The sequence below is a fragment of the Ovis canadensis genome, chromosome 11 (assembly GCF_042477335.2).
Source record: "Ovis canadensis isolate MfBH-ARS-UI-01 breed Bighorn chromosome 11, ARS-UI_OviCan_v2, whole genome shotgun sequence".
Lineage (NCBI taxonomy): Eukaryota > Metazoa > Chordata > Mammalia > Artiodactyla > Bovidae > Ovis > Ovis canadensis.
Genome location: NC_091255.1, coordinates 69,350,078 through 69,372,017, shown reverse-complemented (window position 1 = coordinate 69,372,017; position 21,940 = coordinate 69,350,078). Strand labels below are relative to the sequence as shown.

General features: G+C 44.9%; 1 protein-coding gene across 2 annotated transcripts in view; it reads right to left on the bottom strand.

The window, feature by feature from the left end:
* ABCA6 (ATP binding cassette subfamily A member 6) overlaps positions 1 to 21,940 on the bottom strand; it is a 60,778-nt gene that overhangs the window by 23,422 nt on the left and 15,416 nt on the right. For both annotated transcript variants that reach the window (XR_011246895.1, XM_069542246.1), the window contains exons 9-23: positions 20,762 to 20,947; positions 20,336 to 20,483; positions 18,761 to 18,929; positions 16,548 to 16,606; positions 12,958 to 13,068; positions 12,386 to 12,561; positions 11,979 to 12,098; positions 10,112 to 10,250; positions 8,751 to 8,841; positions 7,706 to 7,845; positions 6,117 to 6,233; positions 4,470 to 4,653; positions 3,288 to 3,454; positions 2,458 to 2,591; positions 1,345 to 1,482 (exon numbers count right to left, since the gene is read on the bottom strand). Coding sequence is in view for 1 of the 2 variants with exons in the window: in XM_069542246.1 (XP_069398347.1) it covers positions 1,345 to 1,482; positions 2,458 to 2,591; positions 3,288 to 3,454; positions 4,470 to 4,653; positions 6,117 to 6,233; positions 7,706 to 7,845; positions 8,751 to 8,841; positions 10,112 to 10,250; positions 11,979 to 12,098; positions 12,386 to 12,561; positions 12,958 to 13,068; positions 16,548 to 16,606; positions 18,761 to 18,929; positions 20,336 to 20,483; positions 20,762 to 20,947 (2,079 nt within the window). In the remaining variant the exon portion in view is untranslated. The remainder of the gene's footprint in view (positions 1 to 1,344; positions 1,483 to 2,457; positions 2,592 to 3,287; positions 3,455 to 4,469; positions 4,654 to 6,116; positions 6,234 to 7,705; positions 7,846 to 8,750; positions 8,842 to 10,111; positions 10,251 to 11,978; positions 12,099 to 12,385; positions 12,562 to 12,957; positions 13,069 to 16,547; positions 16,607 to 18,760; positions 18,930 to 20,335; positions 20,484 to 20,761; positions 20,948 to 21,940) is intronic.

Below are 21,940 nucleotides of genomic sequence, written 5' to 3'. Positions count from 1 at the left end.
GACTTAGCACACACAGGTACAGGGCTGCCTCCAGGATTAATTACAGGAGGCCAGGGCAGTAGTAGCCTATCTCAAAACCATTCTCAAACCTTCCTTCAGGCTTTGGAAGCTACATCTACAAATTCTAATGTTTCAGCAGATGGGAGAACACGTCACTGTCTTTCTGTGAATGGCTGGAAGGAGAAAGGTATGCACCTCCGGGGATGTCTAAGAGAATAACCTTGAGGCCTTGGTCCGTTTTGATCCTGAACAAATACGCAATAAAATGAGGAGACTCAATGACCAAGAGGGGCTGTGGCCCCCTCGGTCTACCTGGTGGCTCCCCTGTCTGCAGGGTCCCTTCAGACCCCCTGGTCCGGCCACTGCCCAGCGCTCACGGCCAGCGGCGGCTTCAGCTCAGCTCAGTCTGCCCCGTCTGTGTGTGCACCCAGCGCCGTAAGGCAGCGGAGGCCCAGACTGAGCTCAGCCCTCCGCCACAGACCGGGCTCACGCCTCGGACGGCTCCATTTCCAATCGCGTTTCTCGCTCTCCCAACCTCCTGGTTTGGAACAGGCAGGTCCGCTTCGGGAGATCCCTCCAGGGCACCGGTCGGGGTCTAATCAGAAAGCCTTCACCCCCTTCAGTACTTAAAACAGAGGGAAGTCAATCACGCAAGGGTTACACGGGTGGGGAGAGTGGAGGAAACAAGGGTAAGGAAGCCGTTGTCCCTTCCGGGTTAGAAGGCGAAGGGGAGGTGATGTGACCGGAGCCCACGGTGTGTGGCCTTTCTGCCCTCCTGGCTCCGATCCCTGCTTTCTGCTGTGTAAATCCAGGCTACAGCTGGCTGACAAAGACCCCTGAGAACGTGGCTCTGGGTATCAGACACCCTTGCGATGCAGAGCAATGATGGGTGAGTAAAGGGACGGATCCGAAGGAAGATGGCCCCAAAGCCAGCAGATTCGCCTTCATTTCAGTCAACCCACTAGCCGCGGAGTCAATGAAGGGTCCACCACTGAGTGATACTGGCTTTACAAGATTGTAAAGCTGGTTACCAGGGCTCCCAACTTCCAACCTGTTGTACACACACACACACACACACACACACACACACACGCTCTCTGTCTCCAAGACACTTCTGCAGTCAAGCTTGTAGTTTTTCAGAAGATTCCCTAGGAGACTATCACAGAATACTGGGAAATATCCCTCCTGCAAACCCTTTAGTAATAACTTGGGAAAAATCATATGTTGCCAAGTATAGCCTGATTGAAAGATTAAGACGAAATGGTTTTTAGGACTGATGCCCCAGAGGACCCGTAGCAATTCCTCAACAGCCCAAGAAGGTAAACGAGGAAGCCCAGCACTTACCAACGGGTACGCGCTTCTCTCGGTCCGAATGCGCCGCGTTTGATTGAACATCCGAAGCAGCGCGTTGCTGACGACGCTCACGAGGACGGGAAAGCAGTGCAGCCTCTTGGTGTTGCACACGACTGAGAACCGATAGTCCTTCCCAGGAAACAAAGACAAACAGCGTCACGCTGGTTCCATGCCACTGAAGAAGAGAGCGCTCGGCAGTGGCGCTTCTGGGCTGTGTGCCCACCTCTGGGTGAGCTGGCCTTTCTGAGCATCGCTCTTCTCTTTTGTCGGGGGGGCGGGGGGACAGTGAATGGGCTGTTCTCTTTTGTGGGGAGGACAGTGAATGGGCTGGGATATGGCTTAAATGAGGTCATGTACAGCAGGTTCTGGTGGAGCGGACAGCACAGCTGGCAATACGCATTTTTATCAGCACTACTGATTTGAAACCATTCATCCTCATTTTGCTTACGAGGAAGTTTCATTAACCAGGATTCAACAGTGGTCCTGACAAGGGGCACTGAGCTTTCGGAGAGCAAGCAAAGGAACCCTGACTTTCTGGGTAGGAAAATCATGGAATCTGGCCCCAGCTTTCCACTGGGATGTAAACTCAGTTTTACTTAAGATTGGGATGTATTTTCAACAGTCTTATTCCTGTGAAAGGGTTTCCATTATCACTTGCACTCTTTTACCCAAATTGAAACATATTGAACAAAAAAACTGAGAGCGCTTTCCTCCCAGAGATTTCATGTGATTATTATAGTATTTGATGTATTTTCTCAATATATAAAAATATCACTTGGGTAGTTCGTCATTAAATGGGATTTCTTAAATTCATAATTATAGGGGTTGGTACTCAGAAGGTCTAATATTTTACTGAGTCTGAATAATGTAATGATATCTAGGTACCTTCAAATGTAAAAAATCTTATAATTCAAAATTTAAGATAAAAATGTTTTACGACAACTTATTTAAACGTCACGGTTTATTCAGTGATAACCCCACGTGTTTCTGAGTTGTCACTGTATACTAGCCGGGTTGACTTTTCACAGTGTTTACATCAGCTAAAACGTAGCGCTTTAACTGTTTTTCATAAAAGCAAACACAAGAGGCAAGCGGCACGCATACCTTTTGTTTGCCAGAAACGATGATGGCCCCGTTGTAAGACGGATCTTCGGTGCCATTTCTATTTTCAAAGTCATCTACCTCCAAAAGTATATTTTGATGCTTCAGTGACTGTATGAAGTCTTCAATGTTTGATTCTAGCATGAAATCCAGAACAGAAGGCCACAGAAAGCAAGAACACGCGTGACCATTTTTTAAAAATAAACCACACACACAGTCAAGATTTGTAGAATGCCGTGTAAACGTCTCTGTGGGCAGCAGAAGAATAACAGTGCCGGCCCGCAAAGGAGAAGCCTTTGCTTCTGTCTGCCGTTATCAAATCTTACGCTTCACCACTGAGCCACCGAAGAAGCCTGAAGTGAGCAGTCAGGCAAAACCAACTGCCCATCATTTAGGGGAACAAGATCATGGGTTCTAATCGGTCTTGAATCTTCCTAGATTTTGCTGGAGGGGCATAGGGTATAGCAATGCCATCGTCACGCTATCAGTCGGCGTGTACAGCCTTTCGGGTGTGGTTAGGCTGCTGTGACACAGAGACCTGGACACCGAGTGCTTCTGTGAGCACAGAAACCCGTCTCCATCTCCCAGAAGAGCTGAGGATCCTCAGGCGGATAGACTGGCAGGTCAGATGAGTTACAGGGAGACTCAGGCTCCCTCCGGCTGTCCCAGCAGCTCCAGAGTCACACAGACACGCACCGCCCCTCACAAGCTCTTTTCCATAAGTGAGGTTTAAACGCACATTTTACCCTCTTATAACTTGCTTCCCTGCTCCCTGTGCTATTTAACAATAAAAATCACTATTTTCTGGATTTAAAATTTGTCTTTCTGTTTACCTGTGTTATTGATGATCAATAAGCTGGTACGGGGGTCTTGGGGAAGTTGTCCCGGAGAGAGGAAATACAACTCAGGTTTAAATTCCCAATTAGTGGTTTCATTCAACACAGCATAGAATATGCTTTCCACAATCAAAGGGAACACTGCAACTCCAAACACGAACAGTCTATCAATAAAGAAATATCACCGTATGACTGCCTCTGTGACAGGACAGCGTTATTTTTATTAGTTAGTTTATTCAGCCGGACATTTCACAAGCGTTTGCTGGGTGCCATCCATAATCAGTGCTAACGTTTTGAAAGTCACACCTTCACGTGCCACGCGTGGGCGCATGCTCAGTCCTACGTCGTGTCTGACTCTCTGTGACCCCGTGGACTGTACCCATGGGATTCTCTAGGCAAGAATACTGGAGTGGGTTGCCATGCCTTCCTCCAGGGGATCTTCCCAGCCCAGGGACTGAACCCGAGTCTGTAGCACTGGCAGGCGGGTTCCTAACTGCTGAGCCCCCAGGGAAGCCTGGCACTGGGATACAAGCACAGGCTATCACACTATGAAAGTTAAACAGACGTGCGGAGAAGGCTGCTCAGGCCCTCACATCGGGCGTCCCCGCTGTTGGTGCAATCAAACGCCACATTTATTCATCCTCTGGCAGGAACGCTGCTGGGGGTATTGTGTTCCAGGCTTCTCGTTGGCTTGTCTGCTTTTGTCTTTTTTAGATCCACAATAGCAACTTAATTTTTGCTCTTTTTGAAATTCTTTTCCAGTCTGGGTTACTGTAGAGAGGCGCTCCCTTGCTGCATGGCAGGCCCTGATTGGTTTTCTAGTTTTCACGTAGTACGTGTGCGTGTTCATCCCAGGCCCCAGCCCACCTGCCACCCCCAGCCTTTCTCCTTTGCCAGCTGTGAGCTTTTCCTGCTTCTGCGACTCTGCACTCTGCTTCTGTTTTGTAAATAAGTTCGTTTGCACCTTTTTAGCAGATTCCACATGTAAGCAACATGCTCTGACTGTCTTTCACTTTCTCCCCTCACTAGACAGCCCCTGGGTTCACCTGCTGCTGTCAACGACGTCATTCAGGTTTTTATGGCTGAGTAGTACTTAGTCGTATTCTAGTTTCAGATTCCCTCCCGTTTAACCCTCTCTTGACACTCACTGTCTAAGAAGCCGCGTGCCCCGATACTCACAGGGTCAGAAGCCCTTTCTTTCCTCTTCTTAACTGTAAGAAACGGAGCCGTGCCATCGCCCAGAACTGCAGCCTCCAGAGGCCCGCGACGCTCACAGCCTTCTGCGTTTCGGGGGCAGAAGGGCAAGGTGGATCCATCTCATGCAGCCGACCCGTGTCCCTGCTCATCTCCTCTTGTTCAAAATCTACACACACGTGCACACACAGAATACACGCACATTACTAACGGCATCACGGGCACCACAGCTTTCTCTTTGTAACAATATTAAACGTGGTTTTAGAATGTTCCCGGTTACAAAGCAAAGAAGGTCGGAAACAAATGAGGTACGTGATGCACACATTCAATAAACACGGTGAATTCATACCAAACGTGGAGCTCAGGAAAGATGATCACATTATGCCCAGTCTTTGGAAAGACAGAGAAGGTCTCATATGTGACAATATTCTGAGGATTTCAAGAAATCTCTTCCACAGGAACACCCAATCATGGATGCCTAAATATCTACTTAGAATTTTATGCGGAAAAATTGTCAGATCTGAAACCACTAGATCGGTACCCGATTCCCAAGTACATGCCGTACGGGCAGCATGATTTGGGACGAAGCATCTAACTGCTGTCGGCCTGATTCTCTGGGGTGAAAACGTGTGTCCAGGGCGTCTGTTACAAAGGCTATTCTGTTGCTTGTTAGTCGCTCAGCCGTCTCCGACTCGGCAACCCCAAGGACGGTAGCCCACCAGGCTCCTCTGTCCCTGGGGTTTCTGGGCAAGAATGCGGGAGTGGGTTGCCATTTCCTTCTCCAGGGGATCTTCCCGGCCGGGGCTGAACCCACACATCCTGCACTGCGGGAGGATTCTTGGCGACTGAGCCACCTGAAAAGCCCATAAAGGTCATCATAGGAAGGTAGTTGCAACACAGCCACACGTGGATCCAAGCGTCTGCCACGAAGGCTGAAGCGGCAGCTCTTTCCATCATCACCCATTAAACACACGCTGGGCTTCCCTGGTGGCGCAGCGGTAAGGGATCTGCCTGTCAATGCGAGAGGCCCACTGATTGAGGCCAGGGTTCAGTCCCTGGGTCGGGAAGATCCCTTGGAGAAGGAAATCACAACCCACTCCAGTATTCTTGTCTGGGAAATCCCATGGACAGAGGAGCCTGGCGGTTTACATAAAGGAGAGTCGCAAAGAGTCGGACATGGCTTAGCAACTAAATGACCACCACCACCACCAAAACACACCTCAGGAGATTATTGAACCCTTTTCCCCATTAAGGGCTCGGTGGAATTCTGCATATGAACAAGGCAAGGGCAATCTTGACGAGAAACATCTGCTCAGACCTCATGACCCTGTTGGAGAGCCTCTGACATCCTCAGAGCATCCATGAAGCAGGGATTCTCTGGGAGAGGAGACAGCCGCTAAAAGAGGAAGTGAATCGTTTCTGAAGGGACGTCTGGGACGTGCCAAGAAGGGACCTGTGTTTAGTCCTAGTGACGACGTGAGGAAAAGGTTGACAGTCCTTCCCAAACAGCACAATCAGATCTGGAATGTGTCTCGTTCCCTGGCGAGAGCCACACACAAGACACTCTAGATACTAAGCTGGCACATGACCCTTTGGACATTGGTCTTCCATGATGCATACAAACGGATGTACCTTGCTCAGCCACTGAGTTTCCTTCCAGTTTCGTGACGACTTCATTCAGAGTTGATGTGGAAACCTCATAACTCATCACACCCAGGCTGCAACCCTCATCAAGGTCACCGAAAAGGTCTAAGACAACAGGAGGGGACAGAGACATCTGAATACCACGTCAACAGCTAAGCCTAGTGAACGGACCCCTGTCCGAACGATGATGCCGAATGTTGTGCAGAAGCCCCTTCTTTGGAGGCAAAATTTCACCAGGGTGCACTCCCTCTGAGACATGAAGCGGGAGGCCTCCCCACCCGCCCACCCTCATGCACAAACCCTCTGCCTCCATCGTCTGCCTACAGCTCACGACGTGCCCGCAAACCTCTTTGAGGAAAGACGAGTGATCAGAGAGAGAGCCACCTTCTCACCAACACCCCATAAATCAACTGTCACCCCACAAATCACCATCGCCCCTCAAACCACCATCACCCCACAAATCACCATCGCCCCTCAAGTCGCTGTCGCCCCACAAACCACCGTCACCCCTCAAACTGCTGTCGCCCCTCAAACCGCCATCGCCCCTCAAATCACCATGGCCCCTCAAATCTCTGTCACCCCACAATCACTGTGCGTTTCTGCTTCTATTGCTGACTTTCCTTCCGGGTGATCTGCAGCTCTGCCACCCAAGGCCGCCTCTTTGATTTGGGTCCTGACCCCCTCCCCCTCTGGGGCTCTCAGGGACGTCCCCAATTACCTCCTCCTTTTATCTCCTGCATCATCAGCGTCTGCAAGTACCCGGTCATCCCAGGTCACGTGCCAAAATGCTGTAAGGTCACCCACTGGGCAAAGACGTGTGCGCGCGCACACGACAAGCACCAGCAAAGAAAGGGAGACCCTGCTCCTCCCACCAAAAGCGCCCACCGCTCCCAAGATCCGTCTCTTCTGCTCTCTCACTGGCCACTCCTATCCACACCTAACCTACACAGACCCAAAGGCTGCCCTCATCCCCCCGCCACCTGCCCAGAAGCTACTGTTCGCAAGCACCAGTGATTCCAATTTTCTTAATTCAATGAATACGTTTTCTTGGCTGGGGGGGAGTAGTTTGTTTTTATTCTTTAAACTTGGTCTCTCTCTTTTTAAAATTTAGTGACATTCAAAGCTGTCGACTATACCCTTCTTCTGGAAACATTTTCTCCCTTGAGTTAATAAGAGCAAACTCTCGTTTCTCCTCCAACTGCCCCGGGGGCTGCGGATCTCCACCGCGCTCTGACCCGTCCTCCACTCTCTCTTGGGGATTCAGTCCTATACCACCTGCTCATTAATCCAGTCCCTTGCATTAAGTCCATCTAATACACAGATTCAATAGACTCAACCCGAATCACTGAGTGAGTGATTCCCAGATTCAGCTCTCACTCTGCTCTCCGAATTCCTGTATCCCATAGCCAACTATCCACTTGGCCGTTGGACAGCTCCACTTGGAAGTTCTCATCTCAGCTTCAGCTCCTTGAGAAACTCAACCCCAACAAAATCCAAATCCCCCACATATGAAAGCTGCAATAATGGTGTGAACACTTGTTCCCAAGTTCGTCCCCTTGTACTTGTACTTAAATTACCTGGAAATTTATTTGTCTTTTCCACAGGCAATGTATACACAAGCTTTTCTTTGCTTTCCGTTTTCAATTTAGCATCAGGGATGTGGTGATTAATGAGAGATGTTATTTTTTCTGGATCACACGTTTCATTTCTGTACAAACTAATATATAAAAGGAAAGACAGTTCATTTGTGTTTTCTCTGCCGCTGCCACAAAAACAGAGCTCTTATCAGATTTCTAGCCTTTGTGTATTAGTTTACTTGGCTTTAGGGAGCAAACAAATAGGAAAGAATAACAGTAATAATGATGTCATCAGTTTGGAAAATCTTGGGATCTATACAGAGATGTATCAGCTCAAAACAACTCCAAGTACACAAAAATAAGTAATGCGATTAAAATGATATGTCAAGTATGAAGAGAAACACAGGCAGGCAGGAACATTAGGCAGAAGAGATTTCTTAGGGAAAATAATTATTACATCAGACTGTGCCGATGGTAAAAAATTAGTGTCTAATAGGGAAATCTGCCCTTCACCCATGCTTTGTTTCATCATCAAGGTTTTTTCCAAAAAGTATTGGTTTGGCCTGGATACACTCGCTGGTTAGACACAGTCCTCCGCTCTTTGTCTCCAGATTGACTGCCTGTTGGTGGTAGCTTCTGGAAGGACTTGACTTCGTGTCCTGTGAAAGGATGGCCATCTACCGGAGTTCTGCATGGGTCAGCTGAGGAGATTCAGGGCAGGAAAAGGTCGAGGCCTGTCAGACCACCCACGGCCTCAGCCTGGACGGGGGTCCATGAGGTCAGACCACACACGGCCTCAGCCTGGATGGGGGTCCGGGAGGCCATCATCAGTCCGCCAGGGCCTCTCCCTTTGAAGCCTGCCCCATCCTCAGCGCTGGGGAAGATGCAGGCAACAAGAATACAGAGGAGCACGCGGCAGACCTGGACCAACCCAGCTGAGCGAGCTGAAGCGTGAGGTCCCAGTCTCTCTCAGGGCGGCCCACCTGGGAGACAGCCCATCACTGAAGATGTGTCTACAGAGCCAGGCCACCCTCGGTGCCTTTACCTTAGGTGATAGCCGAGACCCCATCTTCGCTTCAGAAAGACAGAGGAGCCCACACACTTCAGCCTCCCGTTGGACAGGATCACTTTCCTATCTGGGCAGAAAGAAGCGAGAGAGGGAAGACGGGGTCATCACCTCCTCACTGTGTGGAAAACATGGGGTGGGGGGGTGCCAGGACTCAGATTTCCAAAGAAGTGTCCTGCGAGGGCCTAACTCCATCTCATGAGCTTTTAAAAGCATGAGACATGCACCGAAATGGACGCATTTAAAATGAGCTTCTGCCAGCCTAGAAGGGAGGGGCGTTTGGGGGAGAAAGGATACACGTGTATGTAAGGCTGAGTCCCTTTGCCTTTTGCCTGAAACTATTGCAACACTGTTAATCAACTATACCCCAACACAAAATGATTTTAATGTTTAAAAAATATTTTTAAATGTTATTGTGTATAAAATAAAGTTAAAAGTAAATAAAATAAACTTCTGCATGGGAGAATGGATAAATGTATGTTTTGAACTGTGATGTTGGAGGAGACTCTTGAGAGTCCCTTGGACTGCAAGGAGATCCAACCAGTCCATCCTAAAGGAAATCAGTCCTGAATATTCAATGGAAGGACTGATGTTGAAGCTGAAACTCTAATACTTTGGCCACCTGATGCAAAGAGCTGACTCATTAGAAAAGACCCTGATGCAGGGAAAGATTGAAGGCAGGAGGAAATGGGGAAGACAGAAGATGAGATGGTTGAATGGCATCACAAACTCAATGGACATAAGTCTGAGCAAGCTCCAGGAGTTGGTGATGGACAGGGAGGCCTGGCGTGCTGCAGTCCATGGGGTTGCAAAGAGTCAGACACGACTGAGCGACTGAACTGAACTGATATGTTTAGCTGAATTTCTCTGCTGTGCAACTGGAACTATTACAAAACTGCTCATCGACTATACTCCAACAGAAGATAAAAAGTTAAAAAATTAAATTAATAAAAAAAATGAGCTTCTGCATTCCAGTCTACCTCAGTGGCCTCTGATACTTCTTGAAAAAAAATAAACAAACCATAAATTCCATAAGCATATTTTCTACTCTGGATGATACAAAATGAGGGGACATTTTCAACCAAACAGGCATGAAAGGAGATTGGGATGCTGAAACTAATCGGAGCTGATCTGAGAAGCTGTCGGCACGGGTTCATTAGCGCCCACAGCCCAGCATACGCAGAGCCGGTGAGGAGTGCTACAGTGGGGCGAGACCGCAGTCATTCCCCGGATTCCTGTGCCGTATAGACACACTGAGGGAGCAAGAGCAGCAGTCTTGCCCTGGGAATCCACGCCTCCCGAATTCTTCACTGTCAGACTGAGACAGAAGCTGCAGTTACCAGCCAGGATGTCCGCTTCATCCGTCAGGTTGGTGCTCAGGAGGATCACGCGGCCTGCCTTGCGCTCCCTGAGGAAGCTCCACACTCGATGTCTTGAGAAAGGGTCCAATCCCGCAGTTGGCTCATCTAATAGCAAAACCTACGGTGGATGAAGATATAGACACCATTTCTCTCGACCGAAAACCGTGCCAAACAATGACTGCCCAGCACTTGTGTCCAATATACTAACACTCACGATGACCCATCCTGTGTTCTCTCTGGATACATTGTAACAAAAACTGGACCACTTTCAGGGGTGAAAGAAGAGCTTCATTCTTTGACATTGGTCTTAGCAGTATTTTTTTGGATAGGCCTCCTCAGGCAAGGGAAGCCAAAGCAGAAATAAATGGATGGGGCTGCACCAAGCTCACAAGCTTTTGCAGGGGCCTCCCTGGCAGTCCAGTGGCTAAGACTCTGCATTTCCAATGCAGGGGATGCAGGTTGGATCCCTGCTTGGGAACCAAGCTCTCTCAGGCCATGTGGTGTGGCCAAAAGATTAAAAAACAAATAAGAATAAATTCTAAAGTAAAATAGATAACTGAAATAACTATAAAACCAAAATAAAGCGTTTTTGCAGGGGGATGGAAACTATCAAAAAACCCAAAAGGCTGCCTACCACGTGGGAAAAGGTGCTTGCAAATGATTTGACCAATAAGGAATTAACATCCAAAATATACAAAGGACTCACAGGACTCTCTATAAAAAAAAAACCTGATTACAAAATGGTCAAGGTATCTGAACAGACATTTTTAAAAGAAGACATATTTATAGCCAACAGACACATGAGCTAGTCAACATCACTAACCATCAGGGGGAAAAAATGCACATCAAAATCACAAGGATATATCACTCACACCTGTCCGAATGGCTCTCATCCGAAAGACAATGAATAGCACATATTGGTAAGGATGCGGGAAAAATAGGACCCTTGTACACTGTTGCTGGGAATGTGCAGTCACTACGGAAAACAGTATGGGGTTTCCTCAAAAGCTGAAATTGAAAATTGAACTACCATACAACCCAGAAAGTTTACTCCTGTATTTAAAAAAAAAAAATCCACAAAAACAACCCAAAACAGTAATTCAAAAAGACACATGGGTCCTTATGTTCACTGCAGTGCTATTCATAGTGTCCAAGATATGGAAGCCACCTAAACGTCCATCGGCAGGGAATGGATAAAGAAGACGTGGCGTCTATATGTGTCTATAGTGGAATATCACTCAGCCAAACACAGAATTAACGCTTGCATTTGTGACGACAGGGATAGACCTGGAGCGTATTGCGCTCTAGGTATTAAGCAGAAGTCAGAGAGAGACAAATGCTGCATGACCCCATTTCCATGCGGAATCTAAAAATCAAAGCAAACTAGCAAGCAGAGCAAATCAGAAACAAGCTCACAGGCAGAGAGAAGGACCAGGTGTTGCCAGAAGGGAGCGGGGTGGGAGGATGGTGAAATAGGTGAGGGGGACTGAGAGGCAGCAACGTCCAGTTGCAGGTAAACGAGCCCCGTCCAGTGTGCTGCACGGGGCAGAGTCAGCAGTATTCCAGCTACTTTGCGCGATGGCAGATGGCTAGATTGATGGTGGAGGTCATTCTGTAACGCACAGGAATATTAAATCACGGCGCCGCGCACCTGGAGGTCACATAGTGCTGTAGGTCAGTTATGTTTCAAGAAGGATGAGAGAAAGAAGAGGGAGGAAGAGGAAGAATCATCTGTGTTTACAGTAAAATGTTTTATTACACACACACACACACACACACACACACACGAGCTGGACCTTGTCCTGACGCTCACTCCGCAATCCTCCTCCTGTATAATCTCACTTACTTGAGGATCTCCTAAAAGGGCAATCCCAATGGTCAGCTTTCTTTTTTGACCTTCACTTAAAAGTGTAGCAAGATTATCCTGAATGTTCTCTATGTCCAATTCCAGTAAAACTCTTTGTACCTAGACAAGAAATAAACAAAGCTTGACATCCAAGATGATTCATATTATGTGGAATCGGTAGCCATTCCCTTCTCCAGGGGTTCTTCCTAACCCAGGGATCAAACCCAGGTCTCCCACATTGCATGTGGATTCTTCACCAGCTGACCCACCAGAGAAGGCCATATGTATATATATAATATATATTTAAGGATCTCACTGCCTGCATTTCATTTACAAGAGAGCAGTAAATCACTGATTTAACTTGGCAAATGTGCGGCAGTTCAGAGACTCTGAGCACACCCGTGTACCTCTTGTTCCACGTCCTTTGGCTGAATTCCTTTTATTTTTGCAAACAGCCTGAGGTTCTCCTTTACAGTGAGCGTGTCAAAGTGAACATTGAATTGAGGACAAACACCAGTTATCTTTTGGATTTCCTCCAAGTCTTGCATTTCAGAGAGATTTTTATTATAGATGGTAACTGATCCTAAGAATAGAAGTTAAAATAATTTAATATTGGTCAGATAATACATTTTATTAATGTCTGTAGATCTTATTTAGGAAAATATTGGCATATATTCAGAAGCATCTAAAATGATGATTTTATTATTTATTAGCAACCACTAACTACTCTCAGCATAGATGTTGAGAATAGCGTATACACAGTATCTCCCCTGAAATATCACACAGCAACAAAGATTTTTTTCATGAAAATTTGGGAAATCGAAAATATCTATAAAATCCTGTAGCTCTGGTAAACAGCTTTAGATAAACGAACATCACTTCCTCTAAGGCGGTTAAATTACAACCTGAAAATGAAAAGGCACACACGGCCCCATCCCGTACTCAGGCTGCTCGCCTTTGGGAAGCGTCTTTTGCTCACCTTCTGTTGGAACAGACGACCCGCTAAGGACGCGCAGCAACGCCGATTTGCCAGCCCCACTGTGACCCAGAATTGCCGTGATCTGACCTTCATAGACGTCAAAGCACAAGCCTATTTTCAGAACAAAACATCAGCATTATAAATAAGAGGGCAATAGATAGGGCCATTTCTAAAAACAGAACAAGACACTTTATGTTAATTGTGTTTTTGAAGCATTTCAACAGTTTAAAATACATAATATTCAGTATTTTCCTGGTTGCTAAAATAACATCTTTACTGTAGAATATTTGAGAAATAAGCGCAATCACTTAAGATAAAAATCAACCATAATTCCCAATAGCCTCATTATAATACATTTGTATCATGTGTATATTTGCACATATGACTATGTAAATATACTTATAAACTTTGTCTATATTTTTTTCTAGGCTGCCTTTTCAAATATTTAATCATAAACCTTTTTCATGGCATTAACTATCTTTTAAAACACATTCACCAAAAATCTGTATTTCACCTTAATTCCATTTTTGTATTCTTTTGTTAAAAAAGAAAAATCATTGAGCTAAAAATTCTTTGAGATATTATTTTCTCTTTATTTGCTTTACCACCATGTGAAATCCAAACTTCATTACAGAAAGTTGTTGAACAGAACAAGATGAAATTCTTAAGAATCTTGTAAAACCATCGTATCTAAATGATCAAGGTCTTTCAGGTAAAATAAGTGCCCTGCTTTCTAATAATATTGAATTTAATGGCTGGACTGAACTTTCAGTTCATCTATTTTCTATCTGGATGATAGACAAAACTTTATAAGGCTGGTTTACACAGTTATTAAATATACTAGTAAAAAATAATTATAAGAGAAAATGCTTCCTGTTGTAATCTAATCCATTAAACCCTCACTTGCAATCTGACTGAAAGATTCTAAAAGGTCATTGGAAGAACAGACTCAAATGATTAGGAAAATCTGCAGAATAGTAAGAGATCAGTCTTGGCTGCAAGATATTAAAATATATTTGAGAACCATAATAATTAAGATATTAGTAATACAGTTATACAGTGGAGAAAATCTAATAGATAATATATTATCGGTCTAGAATACACTGACCAATAGAATCAGAAACAAACCTAAAATGGACCAAAGTCAAGATAAGAAATTATAATCAATGAAACAAGCTTTCGAATCTGTTACAAATACGAGTTAATTAATAAACAATATGGAGAAAACTAAAGAAGCGCACTGACACATCTTATGCTCATTGTTTTTAAAGGGAAAGATCAGTGTTTTCAAGGATAAAAGGGACGCTAGTTATCCGGAAAATTACACAAACGATCTGAAAAAAGAAACGGAAGCCTCAGTTTCCTCATATGTAAAGTGGAAGAGGAGTCAGGATCTCCTGGGTTAAAGGAAACGTCCAGGCGGGTCCCTGAGCATTCTTCTCAGCACACACTAGGTGCTCAATAAGCCTTGAGTGTTCGTTGCTACTATTATTTTTGTTGTTAATAACTGCTTGTGGGAGTATGAATTTTTATAATCTTGGAAGGAAATGATTTGGTACTTCAACCAAGAATCTTAAAAATATGGACCCATTTGAATAATTCTGTTTCTAGAAATTTTTATTCAGGAAGTTATTAGCAATCTTTACAAAGACTGAGCAAGAATGTTCACGATAGTGTTTTTATGACAGGGTAAAAACTGAAAACAAACTGAATTTCATACACCATTGTGTGAGTTAAGTAAGTCATGGTATCCCTAGAAGGGAGTGCTATTTAACTCCATTCAGCTATTAGACTGTTGTTATTATTCACTCGCTAAGCCGTGTCTGACTCTTCGCGACCCCATGAACTGCAGCACACCAGGCTTCCCTGTCCTTCACTACAGACAAGTTATTTCAAGGGCATGTTTTCAAAGGCGTTCCCAGTGGCCGCATGAACCAGCTGCCTCGGGGGGAGAAAGATAAGAGGGACAGCCACCACCTTTACTTCCCGAAGAGCAACTCCAGTGGGTTGTTTCATATATTTTTACACCTATTGATGTTCGATGCTTTAAAATTGTTTAAGGTTCTGCTACTTTTAAAAATAGAACACACCCTTGCAGAAGCTGGAACTATTTAGACATATTGGTGAGGGCAAAAGTGGTTCATACTGGGCTCTGAAAATGGAAATGAGATATTTAAAAATACTTTAACGTGTCTTCGGCTATAATTTAAAAGAGAAACCACAGGTCTAGATGCTTTCGGATAAAAATAAAATTCGACTGTCAGGAAGAAATACTTTGGGAGTCTTTCCATTTATCCATCTTAAATGCATAATATAAGGAGACATTTTTAAAAGATGCAGAAGGGAATGTGAATAACAGCAATTTTTATCAACTAGGAAAAAACCCAAAATGTTTACACAGGTACATTAAATTTTCAAAGGGAAGACATACTCTCAAAGGAAGAAGCAAAATTGAGCTAAGGGATCTGCATTTGTTTGCATGTAACGTAAGCAAAGTGGACCGAGAACTTGCAACCTTGGGAGGGCTGACGGCTCTTCCTTTTTTAGCTGTTAAGGCTTCTGTCTCTTCTAAAAAGATATTCCTCCTAAAAATAATTATCTATACAGCAAGCTGTCCTCTATGAAATGTCACCACTAACTTTGATGCTTCCTACAAACGTTTGTTTGTCATAGAAATATATTTGTGAGAATACTCAGTTTCAAATATGTCAGTTCACTAGGAATCGTAAACTATGGTTATTGTAGGGTACTGACTTGTGGCTCAGGGGTAAAGCATCTGCCTGCAGCGCAGGAGAGCCAGGTTCAACCCCTGAGTCGGGAAGATGCCCTGGAGGAGGGACTGGCAGCCCACTCCAGTATTCTTGCCTGGGAAATTCCACGGACAGAGGAGCCTGGTGGGCTACAGTCCGTGGGTCACAAAGAGTCAGACACAGCTTAGCAACTAAACAAGAACAGCAACAAAGGTGTTTATTTCTCTTATGTTAATCTTGCAGTACTCTGGCCACCTCATGCGATGAGTGACTCATTGGAAAAGACTCTGATGCTGGGAGGGATTGGGGGCAGGAGGAGGAGGGGCGACAGAGGATGAGGTGGCTGGATGGCATCACCGACTCGACGGACGTGAGTCTGAGTGAACTCCGGGAGTTGGTGATGGACAGGGAAGCCTGGCGTGCTGCAATTCATGGGGTTGAAAAGAGTCGGACACGACTGAGCGACTGAACTGAACTGAACTGAATCTTGCCAATACATATGGACTATGTATATTCCTTGACTAATATAAAAATTTATCCATTTTAAGTCTCAATATTCTTTCCTTACAGTGCAAATACAATAAAGTATCGCTAATGGCAAAGTCATCTTTTAAAATAGTGACATTTTTCTTTGTATGCTTCCATTTTCGTAGATAAGTAGATCCATGAGACATCTGGAAGGGTTTTACATCCAATTCTTAATTGCGGTGAGTCTCCAGGTAGTGGAGGTGGGCTGTTTATACTTTTTTCTGTTTTGCTTATCTATAATCTGTAATTTTTTACACTGAACTTTTTCCATTTGTTTAAAAAGTCAATGAAACAATGCAAGTTTTTCTTTACCTTTCAGTACTTCCACTTTCCCAGTCTTTTCTTTATATACTTTTTTAACATTTCTGATTCTGAAATGAAAAAAAAATGGGTGCTTAGGTAGCCAATAGAAAAGTTACAATTGTACAGATCACGAATAACTTGAGTTACAGAGAGGCAGCCAACTTTATGTGAAAAAAGATGACATAACAGTCTACTCAGAAAGACCAAGACTTATATCTGACTAAACGCTTCCCCTAAGGGGGAAGATTAAAGAGCCCCTTTAGAAAGTTACAGTTAGGGTGAGAGAGGAGCCTGGTGGGCTACAGTCCATGGGACTGCAAAGAGTCAGATGTGACTTAGCGACTGAGCGTGCACGGGTGGTCCAGTGGATAAGACTCCAGGTTCCCAATGCAGGGAGCCTGGGTTTGATCCCTGGTCATCGAACCAGATCCCACAGCCACAACTAAGGGTTCACACGCCACAGCAATAGATCCCACATGCATCAAAGAAGGTCAGAAAGATCCTGCACGCCACGACCAAGACCCAGTACAGCCAAGTAAATGTGTGTGCTCAATCATGTCGGATCTATGCAGCCCCGTGGACGCAGCCCACCAGGCCCCTCTGCCCATTCAGTTCTCCAGGCAAGAATACTGGATGGCTTGCCATTTCCTCCTCCAGAGGACCTTCCAGGGATCAAACCTGTGTCCCTGTTATTGCCTACACTGGCAGGCGGATTCTTTAGTACTGTGTCACCTGGGATTGCTTCATCAAACACACACACACACACACACACACACACACACACACACACACACTTCTAGATCAGTGATCACCAAGCTTGAATACACACTAAAATTTCAAAGGAAACAGATATAGGGCAAAGCAAGAATCAAGCTCAGACAGATGAGCAATGTCACGACCTCATAAGACCACATATAATGCATCTTTGAGTTCAAAGGGAAACTTCACCCTCCTTTCTGACCCTGAATGAGAATAAAGGTAAGGACATTTATCAACCAGGAATGCTGGCGGTGGGCAGGTTAGAGCAAAGAGTCTGGAGATTTAAAAGAAAAGGCGTCAAAGCTGCTGAATCCAAGAGGACACTTTATTTCTGCCTTTCTGGGTATAGTGAGACCCCATGGGTGTGGGACCTCAGCATTTTAATACATAAACTTCCCCTTGGGAGAGGCTGCTTGATTTTGGATTTCAAGATGACAAACCACGGTGTTTAGAGCAGACACGCTGATTCAAAATTTCTTACTTCTTCCATTAGACAGTAGAAGCCAGTCAAAAGTACAGAGGAAAGGATTCAGAGACCCTAAGACCAGCATGGGAAACAGACGGGGAAACAGTGGAAACAGTGTCAGACTTTATTTTGGGGGGCTCCAGAATCACTGCAGGTGGTGACTTTGAAATTAAAAGACGCTTACTCCTTGGAAGAAAAGTTATGACCAACCTAGATAGCAGGCAAGAGCACTGGAGTGGGGTTGCCATTTCCTCCTCCAGGGGATCTCCCCGACCCAGGGACTGAACCCAGGCCTGAGCCACCAGGGAGGCCCTAAACAGTAGGCAATCTTCCTCAATAAACTAAACACAGAGTTGCCATACGATGCAGCAGTGCCATTCCTGGGCTCATATCCGGAGAAGACTCTAATCCGAAAGGATGCGTACACCCAGTGTCCACAGCAGCACTGTCGACCGCAGGCGAGCCACGGAAACAGCCTCAGCGCCCATCGACGGACGAGCGGACGCAGAGGCTGCGGCGGACGCTCGCACGGAGCGCCACTCGGCCCCGAAAGAGGAGGGAACGACCGCCCTTGGCAGCAACGGGGATGCAGCTAGAGACGATCGTGCCGAGTGCAGAGAGGCAGAAAGAGGAAGACGGACGGCGTGCGGCATCTCTCACGTGTGGGGTCTCAAGCACGACACAGGTGAACGAACCCACGAGCCAGGAACAGACTCACAAACGGAAACACGCGGTTGCCAAGGAGTGGGGGGAGGGACCGGGAGTTCGGGGTTAGCAGAGGCAAACTGTTACAAACAGGACGGATACGCGGCAGGGCCCTGCTGTGCAGAACAGGGAACTGTCAGCATCCCGTGACAGACCACGGGGGAAAAGAATATGCAACTGAGCCACCCGACGTGCGGCAGAAATCAAAGGACACCATCAACCAGCGACGCTTAAATGAACTTTTTCAGTGAGCTCATTTCCTGCGCCCTCATATCAGTACACGAGTGACTACCTGACGGCTTCTCTGCCCTGGAATTCTGGGGCTACGGGCTCACAGTGATCATCAGAGCGGGGCTCAGGGTCCACGTCTTTCTCATCGACATGACTACCAGTTCTCCGGTGTTGGATGCAAGATGAGGAGTTCAGGAAAAACAATGGCGAATAATGGGACTCGTTTCCATCTAATCAAGAGGTGGTAAAACATTTGTTCAGTACCATGAAAACAGTGAGCACATAAGCCTTCTTTAGAGCAGTGCAGAATGTCTTGGACTTTTAAGCATCACAAATATTGCTTTCTAACTCCCTATTATCGAGAAGAAGTCTTGAGAGTGAAGGAAACAATGAAAATTAAAAAGAAAGGACATTATTACGAAAAGTAAACAGTATAACAGAACCCTTGATAAGGTATAAATTAAAGACTTGAATAAATTGCTTTCTAAAATGTGTTTAGGATAATGATTAAATCACATATTGAGTGGGAAAAGCCTTCACATGGCACATAAAAATAATTTTAAATATGCTTGTGAACTTAAGAAATCATGTGACTCAACAGGATGATTGAGCGAAATACTGAAATCTATATGGTACATCGATGATATGGTACATGGAGAACTTAATTTATTCAGGATGAACCCATGGTCATTCTCTAGATTTTAAAAAATGGAACTGCATTTGCTACTAAGAGCCTTCAGATGTTAACCAGAAGTGACAGACAGACAGACAGATAAACATGTAGGAATATACAGATCAAATTTAAATCCAGTCAAAGTGGAAGAAACATAAAAAATAAAATAGATAAGTAGGATCATTCAGGTAAAAAAGCACGCTGATTCTAGTATGTGTTAGGAAGTCTAGACTTATGTGAAATTTTTAGTTGTTTTCAAGATAAAGAAAGTCTAACTGGGTAATAAAGTGAAGTCTGACTTTTTGTGATCCCATGGACTGTAGCCTGCCAGGTTCCTCCATCCATGGGATTTTCCAGGCACGCATACTGGAGTGGAGTGCCCTGCCCTCCTCCAGGGGATCACTGCTGTAAATACGAGCAACGTATGACAAAGGTGAGGAGGCACTTTCACTATGCAGTGTCCCTGTGCCAAGCAAAACCATCTAAAGAACCAATTTATTCCCGCCTGTCCTGATTCAAACCCTCAATATCATTCTTTGAGAACACTTTCAGTGATCTTTGAAAAGTGTAACATTATTTAAAATATAATATTTGAATTATAATTATAAAATATAATTATTATATTATAATAATACATGGTTGTAATTATAATGTAATTTAATCATATTACAATTACAATTAAAGTATAATTATAATAATTAAATATATTTAATTAAAATATAATTAAAATGATCGTCATTGTATATTTAGAATGTGTATCACTATATCATATTCGGAAGAATAATTATTTTTGGGTAGCAATTCCTTTAGACCATTAAAGCTATGAAGTAGAGGAAAAGAAATCATTCAGTCTTTTATGGGAAATGCTTGCATTCCTTATGTCTTAAAATATATAACTTTAAGAAAAACATCTTCAATGTGAGCAGTACCGGTAGAGGTCAGGAAAAAACCGTAATTACTTACAGGGTAGGATTTTGTCAAAGTATAATGCCAACACCAAGTATAAAAGGGCATCCAAAGTCAACATGGAAAAAGTAGCTATCATTATATATGAGTCTCCAGAAGCGTCAGGAAAAACGACACCATTCATAGTATAATCCAGGTGGATAATCTAAGATTCAAACAAAAATAATAATAAATACTTAAATATAATTCAGTGTAGCAGCAAGAACCACCACTTTATTACGAAGTTTCTCTAAGAAGCCCTCCTAATGAGGCTCTTAGGGGAACTTTCTATTTTACAGCAATCAAAGCAATATTAGAAGGAAACAGTGACTTTTAAAAATATAATGTTTTAATAATAGGAATTTAAGTTGTAATTGTTTTTCAAGAGAGTCTTTTCTAGGTTCTTAGAAATGATGACAGTGTTAGAATTAGCTGTGATCTCACCTGGTTAAGACCAGCGCTGAAGGCAAAGGGGCTGCAGATACTGAAAACCCACTTCAAAGGTGAAGGAAGTTGTTGGTGAAACGCAGTGAATCCCACACTCCCCCAGAAGAGGGTGAGCAGAAACACGAGCAAACTGGTGAGGAAGGTTTTCTTTAGCAGCACAGTCATCAGGAACGCCAGAGCGATCTGCAAGAGCCGAGACATGGCACAGACTGACGGTCAGCGGTCCCACCTCAAAATAAGGACTTTTGTACCATAACATAAATGTTCATCACAGACATAGCGATGAACGGCATTAACGGGCAATTATACTCAATCCATCTCTCAACCTCCCTGTAAGGAGAATCTTTATTTGCCTACTTAAATGCTGGGCTTGAAAGGCTGCAGGAAGAGCTGTTGTTGCTGTATAGTAGCTAAGTTCTGTTCCGACTCTTTGCGACCCCGTGGACTGTAGCCCACCAGGCTCCTCTGTCCACGGGATTCTCTAGGCAAGAACACTGGAGTGGGTTGCCATGCCCTCCTCCAAGGGATCTTTCTGACCCAGGGATGGAACCCGACTCCTGCACTGGCAGGCAGGTTCTTAACCACTTATCTACTTGGAAAGCCTGCAGGAAGAGCTGAGAAAAGGATAAAAGTGCAGCCTTGGAAAGAGGGAAAGAAATTAATATATTAACAAAGAGCGTCTACTGTGTTTTGCAGAAAACCCCCTGGAAGGTGGAAGAAGTCAGAGGAGCCTGTTCAGAGAAGGAAGAGAGGGTGACATGGCCGGTCAGACGAGGGTGGGATGTTACAAGGAGAAGAGATGCAAAAAGCTACCATCCAACAGGGAACCTTTGGGGAAAAAAAGGTGGGTTCAGCCAGTACTATTGCCTGGGAAATCCCATGTACAAAGGAGCCTGGTAGGCTGCAGTCCACGAGGTCGCTAAGAGTCAGGAATGACTGAGCGACTTCCCTTTCACTTTTCACTTTCCTGCATTGGAGAAGGAAATGGCAGCCCACTCCAGTGTTCTTGCCTGGAGAATCCCAGGGACGGCGGAGCCTGGTGGGCTGACGTCTATGGGGTTGCACAGAGTCGGACACGACTGAAGCGACTCAGCAGCAGCAGTAGCCCTTAAGAACATTCTCATCAATCTATAAAAATCTTAGCTATTTTTAGAGTCAAAACAATTTTCTTTCTTT